At 40.3% G+C, this 9,052-nt stretch overlaps 1 protein-coding gene across 1 annotated transcript; it reads right to left on the bottom strand.

Moving 5' to 3' along the window:
• Window positions 1–74: 74 nt before the first annotated feature.
• Window positions 75–8,254, bottom strand: dnajb13 (DnaJ heat shock protein family (Hsp40) member B13). Its single transcript, XM_056285428.1, has 8 exons — window positions 8,073–8,254; window positions 7,853–7,956; window positions 3,135–3,296; window positions 2,861–3,018; window positions 2,222–2,335; window positions 940–1,053; window positions 682–758; window positions 75–228 (listed from the first exon to the last, which is right to left on the bottom strand). The coding sequence occupies exons 1-8, from the start codon at window positions 8,138–8,140 to the stop codon at window positions 75–77; spliced, it is 951 nt and encodes a 316-aa protein (XP_056141403.1). The 5' UTR covers window positions 8,141–8,254.
• Window positions 8,255–9,052: the final 798 nt, after the last annotated feature.

Genomic DNA, 9,052 nt, shown 5'->3' on the forward strand with positions numbered 1-9,052 from the left:
AATAAAATCAATGTCAGTGGTTAACCTTAACAACATCTTACGTCTTACTCTTAAATGCAGCTGTGATTGTTGGATCAGAAAGCTAATGCTTGTTTGATCAGATGTTTCCTTTCAGCAGAGAGTTTCTGGGGGAAAGTGGTGTCAAAACTGATGATAAGGTTTCCTCGTTGTGAGGGATCCTTAGCCAGTGGCATGCCCTCACCTGTCACCACTTTGGTGTACTTGGGGCTGGGTGGAACAGAGAAAATGTCAATTAAAAAACAAACCCCTTGTTCATTTTTCGAATACACATTTTCTTTTTGTTTTGCTAAAGGAATTTAAGGGTACAATTTAGAAACTGCTTGAGCTGAATATGGTGACTGTAAACTTAAATAAATGAATTTTTGTGTCACACGTAGGTTATATTTATTACTGCATACTACAGTAGAATCACTGTTTTGATGTGTCATAATCACAATACCAAAACACAGTGATTTGTTCAACTACATGCAAAAGATTTACATGGTAAGCTTGTTGTTTTGTTTTTTCTTGTTTTTGCTAATTTAAGGCAATTTTAGCAATAATTGTAAGCAATACCACAGTTTCAGGATTGGGACACAAAACAGAGCAGCACAATTTTTGACTCAGAATTTCTATGCAAACCCGTATTAATATTTGCTTTCAACCTGGCAAAGCACTCACTGTACAATGTCGTTGACAGGAACGTTGAGTATCCTGCCATCTAGTGTGTCTATATCCAAAGAGAACCCCGTCAAGGCCTGCAGGAGATAGAGTAAACCTGCTACATTCAACTGTTTCTAAATCTCACAAGGCTTTCTAAAAACATTTTCCCTACGAGTTCTTGAAGATAAAAAGCTTATATCAGATATAATGGGTAAATGAAGGGATTACAGTTCTTCCATTGCAGATGAAGATGTGCCTCTATTTAACCAGACTCACCATTCCCAAGGAGATCTGGGCTGTGAAGAGGAGGTCATTGTTTTGTCTCACAAACCAGGGATGACACTTCTGTCGCACTATGAACACAATGTCTGAAGGAATGCTATTTGGTCCCTAAAAGAGAAAGCCAGGTAAGTTGGTAGCTTGGTAGGGCTGCTAAACCTTTGTAATTAATTTGTCTGTTTGGACCTACCTACCTACCTACCTACCTACCTACCTACCTACCTACCTACCTACCTACCTACCTACCTACCTATCTATCTATCTATCTATCTATCCATCTATCTATCTATCGACATGTGTCTCTTTACCCTTTGTGTGAGATCCTATTTCATGCACCATTTATGTCAGTATCTACTATGTATTTCTGTAAGTTTCCAATTTGAGAGTTGTTACATAATCACATGCCGCAATAAAAGAAGGGGTTTAACTGAGTGAAAATGACACAACACACCCACTTGCCCGGTTAAGCCTACGCTAGTAAAATTCAGCGCACCAAAATATACATCATGGCAAATTCAGATTTGCCAACTTTCTATGACAACATTTTTTGACTACGACTTCAGTAGCGTAGACTAAAGGCACTGCCCATGCTGTGCAGACAAGAGAATGCAGGAACTTGTCAGTCAACCACAAAAAAGCAGTTGGGCAAATTAAATATATACAACCTGGCCTCATTTAAGATCCACTGAGAGAAAAAAGCTGGTTTTATCTATCTTATGTTTAACAGTCAACATAAAATGTCACTGAGTAAATAAAATGCTGTCCCTGGTATAATCATTGAAAATGAAAAGGCTTTCTTGCTCACTACAGTTTGCATAGCCGCCCAGTGTAAAGTCATAGGTTTAGATTAAATCAACAAAATACATATAAAAAACTTTAAATATCCAACTTTAACACATCTAGATGAAACAAACAAGACAGATAACTGAAATGTATGTTACATAATCTTGTTAAAACTGGTAAGAGCCCCCCTTATATCACAGAAAGTTGAATTAGTTCATCGGGACACAATGTTTATTGAGAGAAACATTTCATCACTCATCTAAGTGAACTCTTCAATCTAAACTAACTGCAGGTATCCCCACCCTTATAAACAATACCTGCAGTCAGTTGAGACTGAAGAGGTCACTTGGATGAGTGATGAAATGTTTCTCTCAATAACGTTGTGCCCAGATGAACTGATTCAACGTATTGTAATTTCCTTACCAGGATTATTGAGCATGTATAAAGACATTGAGTCTCCCTAATAGTATTTGTTTGCATTGGGTAATTTTCTTACCTGATCGCCTTCCTTGGGGAAAGTTATCCTTGTGCCTTCATTCCATCCAGGCTTCACAACAATAGTCAGTATCTTGTCTCTGATGCTGGATGTGTATCCATCCTCGTTCATAACCTGTTTAGAAAAACAAGGCTTAACCAGTGAGGGGAGTGAATGGGGATAGAATAATACATTTCTCGCTATCTGTGTAACAGGCAGTGGAATTTATTCCTCGAAGATAAGCGAAAAGTTTTTAATTTGATTTTTTGAATACTTTGTTTATTTTCAAGTATTTTGAAAACACTTGGAATGTTACGATGAAAATATTTTTTGTTCGACAAATATATCATTATTATCGACAAATAACCATCTCTAAGTCACAAGTTGACTAAAGGATTTGATTTGTCTGAAATAATCAAAAACAGCTTAAGAGTGGAACCTAAATTGCTTGGGAATTCAAATGGAACTTCAATTAGATTTACTTGTTCTCATTTGGCATCAGGGTGACTACATTGTGTGCAAGGTATGTTTGCCCTATGCTTTCAAGGAGCTATCCTACAAACGTTTACAGATAAATTTATTATTTGATGTCAACAGACAAGGGTGACATTAAGAAAGGTGTTTCTATATGATAGCATGATTATCTTAAATGGTTATTACCCTACGGGATATCTTAATCTTCTTGGTGCATCCATGGAAGAGATCATCCAGGGCCAATTGAAGATCTCTTTCTATTGGGGAATCATGGGTTTTCCCTCCTCTGCCTTGCAGGCAATTATATCCAATTGCAACTTCATTTCCATCCTTTGAGTAGAAGTCTTACAAATATCAAAATATCATATTTTTATTGGTAGGACATTTGAATGAAACATCAAAATCATGTAACTGTCTTAAGCATAAACCAGGGTCTCAATCAAAGTTGTTTTTCCTGTACCTGCAAATGGATTGTCACCTCCAAAGAACTTTCGGAATATTTTCTCTGGGTTTCCATGATAGACATATCCAGATGTCCAAGCACCATTTTCTCCAAACTCTGCAGGGATGCCTCCTTTTAGACCCTCCTCTCCAAATTTGTCATACGTTGCTTTTTTTCGAGCTGTAATAAAAAAAGAAAAATATATATAATTACAAGCAATAATCTACTACAGCATTGCCTCTGGTTACAAATCAAATAATCAGACCAATTTTAGTCATATTATCTATCTATCTATCTATCTATCTATCTATCTATCTATCTATCTATCTATCTATCTATCTATCTATCTATCTATCCATCCATCCATCCATCCATCCATCCATCCATCCATCGTCTCAAACAAAAGTTGGGCAGTGCCGCTACTATTGAGCCAGTGTTTTTAATATTTTAGAGCAGCGGTCCCCAACCACCGGGTCACGGACCGGCACCGGGCCGCAAAGCATTTGCGGCAAACAATGTGATTGAACTTGGAACTTGGCACCATAGACATATAAAGAGTAGACGCCGCATCGACCGCTACTACCTATTGGCGCTGACGAGCCGTGGGGCCGCCATCTTGGACCGGTCACCCGCTCCACTCAGTGTAATGTGTTTGGCAGGCGCAATGAACTATCAGCGCAGTTAATCAATCATAACTCGCTGAATACCAAACTGATTTCCACGCCTTTATTGTTGCTGAAAACGTCATACATGTAGCTACGATACAGGACACACAACAGTGTTCTGGCATCTTTCTCAGTCGTGTGTTCTGCTGCTAGGCAACTCGTAGGATGACCGGTCCAAGATGGCGGCCGTATTTCTCGCGCCCCAACAGCGAATGCGGCGTCTACTCTTTATGTCTATGCTTGGCACGGTCTGGCTGTGCTCCAACTTTCCTCACCATTCCCTGTCACGCCACAACAGGATGAGGATGGTGACGTCATCACCCACCTACTTGCTCGACGTGCGTGTTGCTACTAGCTAGCTATCACGAGTATAAACAAGCGTTGCTTGAGTTTCTTGGGTTGGGAAGAAAGAAGAAAGCTTCCTTCAAAAGGAAATACGAGTTGTACCTAAAATATGGCTTTAGTGCGACCCATGACTCGCATGTCATGACCGTCTTGTTGCAGCAAAACAAGTCCAGAGCTCCCATTGATTTAGTGATATTAGTGAGTCGCAATGTTTTTAATATGTGCATGTAAGGAAAATGTCCAAACTTTACCTTAAATGTTATGATGCTATTGATTTATAAACCTAACCTATATTCCAGTCTTGACTACCCCCGTCCCTCCCTCCTGCCGGCCGGTCCGCAAGAACATTGTCTCTATTAAATCGGTCCGCTGTGCAAAAAAGACCCCTGCTTGTTGTTTATTTATTTTAAATGAGTTGGTTACGGTTAGGGTAGGCCAATCAGAGGCAGAGTAGGGGCGGAGTACAGGCGAATCAACGGCGACGCGTCAGCACATGACGTAGTCATTGTGCGACAGGACGAGGCTGCGCAGTTGATTTCGCGGGATTTCTCGACATTGTTATTTCCTCCCGTAGAAGTAGAGAGGTTAGATTGATCAAATATTATAGTTTATCAAACAGGATTCTTTGCAGGATTAAAATACGTAGTGTGAGCACTGCATTTTAAGGCAAATTGGTTAAATCTGTGTTTGAGTGTTTTATTCGGCAGCCGTAATGCTAAGAAGCAGTTTTACAATTGCGATTTGCTTGCAAATATTTTTTTAAAAATGTATTTAACCTTTATTTAACCAGGAGGATCCCGTTGAGATTAAAAACCTCTTTTTCAAGGTAGACCTGGCTAAGATAGGCAGCAGCAATTAGAAAGCACATACAAAATCACAGTTGCAAAATTACACATTTGAAAACACAAACAAAAGACAAAAAAATGTCGTTAGTTTGGCTAGCTATGTGAAAACTAGTTACCTCCTTGGTGTCATACCAGCAAATTTAACCACTACGCAAACTTGTATGGTAGCCAGAGAGTATATAACAGATAAGTGATGTGTTAATAAATATAACGTATCTACTAACGGTATTTTCCCTCTGCCCAGCCATGTTTTCTGACCTGAGTGCGCAAAAAGATGGTTCTACCCGTTGTGTCGGCCAGGCTCAGAAGACCAAGGGCCAGTTTTTTGAAAGGATGCTGCCCACGTACACTCCCAGCACTGAACGTTTCAGACTGGGCGAGTGAAGCTTCAGTCGCCAGTATGCTCATATTTATTCGGTAAGATTTATGCAAATGTCAGTTTATGGGCTGGTGTCGCCACTGCATCTCGCGTCTTCACATGAAAGATTGTCTGAAACCAGTCTGCCATCTCGTGTTTCAGTGTGATAATACACTCCATTTTGCAAGGACCTGTAGTTTTTTCATGCTCTGTGTAAACCGGACATATCACTTACTAACCATGTTTAAGATGCTCTGAATCATGTGAACGAGTTTTCCAGTTCCTCAAATAGCCACAAAATTCAACCAACCACTATAAACAGCCAAATGAATTCCAAGCAAAGGAGACGTGTTGCACTGTTTTAGGCAAATGGTTGGAATGCCAGATACTGGCTTGTCTTTTGCTGGACCAATTTTCTGGTGGACATAGTGACCCGTGGGCCATTGTAAGCCAAAGCAAGATGAATACAAATGAAGTGCACGGCTGTGTGGTTACTCCAGCAGACTGTCTGATTTTGTAGAGAGGGGTTGTGTTTGGTAATAACGCCTCTCTCACCTGCCCACGATAAACATTTCCGGTCTCTTTCCTTTTGTCATCATTACTTTGCTACATTCTGTGTTCCCTGTGGAACGAGGTTTGCTGTGAGGGCAACGTGAACCAGAGAGGTAGGGGGTGGGGGCACTACTGAAAAAAAATGCAGACATAATTGTTTTACGTGGGTGGCGCAGTGGTTAGTGTGGTCGCCTCACAGCAAGAAGGTCCTGGGTTCGAGCCTTGGGGTAGTCCAACCTTGGGGGGTTGTCCCGGGTCGTCCGCAGTGTGGACTTTGCATGTTCTCCCCGTGTCTGCATGGGTTTCCTCCGTGTGCTGCGGTTTCCTCCCACAGTCCAAAGGCATGCAGGTCAGGTGAATCGGCTGTACTAAATTGTCCCTAAGTGTGAATGTGTGTAAGTGTGAATGTGCGTGTGTGTCAGCCTTGTGATTGCTTGGCAGCCTGTCCAGGATGTCTTCCCGCTTGCCACCCAATGACTGCTGGAATAGGCTCCAGCATCCTCGTGACCCTGAGAGCAGGATAAGTGGTTTGGATAATGGATGGATGAAATGGATGATAGCAAAGTTGACTGAATTATTTTCACTATGACACTTAAATATCATTTTTGAAAATTTCTGCTATGGCACTAACTACAATTCAAAATCGCTATCTGGCTCAACATGGCATGATAGCTGACTTCAGAAATAGAAAGCTTTTCACATCTACAGTAAACACAACATGCTGTGATTAGTCTTAACTGGAATCAATGCATCCATCTTAAAATAATGGGTGAAGATGAGGACTGGATAAAAAAGAAATCAACCTACCTGTTTTGTCATAACTATGGTAAGTTAAATTTGATGAAATAGTCATGCATTAAGAAATATGTATTATATTTGCATTGCCATGCATTACTGCAGCATTATAGTTGAATTCAAAGTTATTTGTTGACTATGAAAAACACGGAAAACAATGAAAAACAATGACAAGCGAATGTTACACTAAATCCATCCATTATCCGAACCACTTATCCTGCTCTCAGGGTCACGGGGATGCTGGAGCCTATCCCAGTAGTCACTGGGCGGCAGGCAGGGAGACACCCTGGACAGGCCGCCAGACCATCACACAGGGCCCACATACACATCCACACACATTCATACCCAGGGACAATTTGGTATGGCTGATTCACCTGACCTGCATGTCTTTGGATTGTGGGAGGAAACCGGAGCCCTCGGAGGAAACCCATGCAGACACGGGGAGAACATGCAAACTCCACACAGAGGATGACCTGGGACGAACTCCCAGGGTTGGACTACCCCGAGGCTCGAACCAAGGACCTTGCTGTGAGGCAACCGCGCTAACCAGTGCGCCACCGTGCCGCCCATGTTACACTAAATGTATCATGAAAATCAAACGAGATGAATTTGATTTTCACTTCAACTTTCATTTGTATTTAACACAATTCAAACAAGAAAATTATTTTCATATATGTAGACCAATGCCATCTGGTCGAAAACGGTAAATTAACCTTACAGGATAGCCCTTGATTCATATGTTTGTCGAAAACATGCTTTCGCCCAATAAATATAATTGTCCGATTTCATTCCTAAATGGTAACAGTATGCAAGCCTACCAGAGAGCAATAGCCATAACCCTCCACGTCTAAACGTTAACTTTTAACCATATTACTGCTCATTGCATTCTATAGAATAGTTTAGTCACATCATAGGTCAAGTCAACTTATTATCTTGAGTACAAATGTCAATTGGATATCTATAGAAACGACAACATCCGGTGGAGTTGAATTGAATTTTATCTAGCCAGTAGCCACATATGAAAGATGGGGAATGGTTGTTTATCTCTCTCTGATAATAAATCCATGAGCCAGTTTTGTCATATAGCTTTGTTACTGACGATGGATAATCAGGTTATCCTGTTTGTCAACATTGATCCTGATGCTTAAATTTTATCCCGATTGTTGGGCCACTTACGGTCACTTAGGACGTCGTAGGCTTCTGCGAGTTCATTGAACTTGTCGGCGCTTCCGGGGCCTCTGTTTGAGCTCGGATGGTACTTCAGAGAAAGACGTCGATATCTGCGGAGAGCGGAGAAGAAAAGGTTAAGGACATTATCAAGTCGCCGGCCATTAGTTTTTAAGACATAAGCGCACACAGAAAGTTTGGCGGAACGTTATTTTTAAATTCCTCTTACGACTTTTTGATATCTGCATCAGTTGCGTTTCTGTTTATTTCCAGGACCGCATAGTAATCTACACTCATAATGGAATTAGGGTTACAATTAGGTTTACCACACAAGAAAGAAAAAAAAACAGAATATCAAGCTATATCTAATAGTGTTTTCTCCAAAAGGCTTTTATTTTTTGCCAGTAAACCCTCTCGACGAGAAAGGAAACACGAAAAAGCAATTTGGTATGGTTGCCAAGGACTCGCTATATCTGTTGCCAAGGAAGAGTCCTGCAGTGGGGCGGGGCTAGTTGACAGGAAACGATCTCAAAAGATAAGATGACGCTTCATTGTCTATTCATATGACAATCTGTTTTGTTCTCCAGCGACAGTTTAACACCATGTTTGCATCCATACCTGCATACAATAAGAAGACATAAAGATCTTACAAAATAGTGTAAAGATAAAAAGAAACGAACAGCCTTCTACATTCAGCAATCCCGTTTTTCTGTACCCCAAGGTGTGAATATCCATTTAGTTTTTGGACCATACTCTGCTTGAGAGCGTGTGGGTTGTAAAAAAAAAAGGTTTAAATTCTGTGTTTAGATGTGTGATGGTTAAATAAACAGTTAATCAGTATTTTTGTCGATTTATTTTGTTATAAGCTTGATTTTGTGATTCCTATAAACTCGTCCTTAAACATATCCTTTCTTGTTTAACTGAGTATACTGTTAAAACATTATACTGTTTTAAAAGGATACTATACAAGTCAAGTCAATTTTTGTATTGCCCAATATCACAAATTACAAATTTGCCTCAGGGGGCTTTACAGCAACCCAACATCCTGTCTTAGACCCTCGCATCGTATATGGAACAACTCCCTAAAAAAAAAAAAAAAACTTGGACAGGGAGGGGGAAAAAGTCACATGTCTGAGTATACAAACATGTTTTATTGTTTATGCCATTCCAATACAATCATGACCCAAAAGAAATCTGTAAGGAAGGATT

Source organism: Lampris incognitus, chromosome 8, assembly GCF_029633865.1.
Source record: "Lampris incognitus isolate fLamInc1 chromosome 8, fLamInc1.hap2, whole genome shotgun sequence".
Classification (NCBI taxonomy): Eukaryota; Metazoa; Chordata; class Actinopteri; order Lampriformes; family Lampridae; genus Lampris; species Lampris incognitus.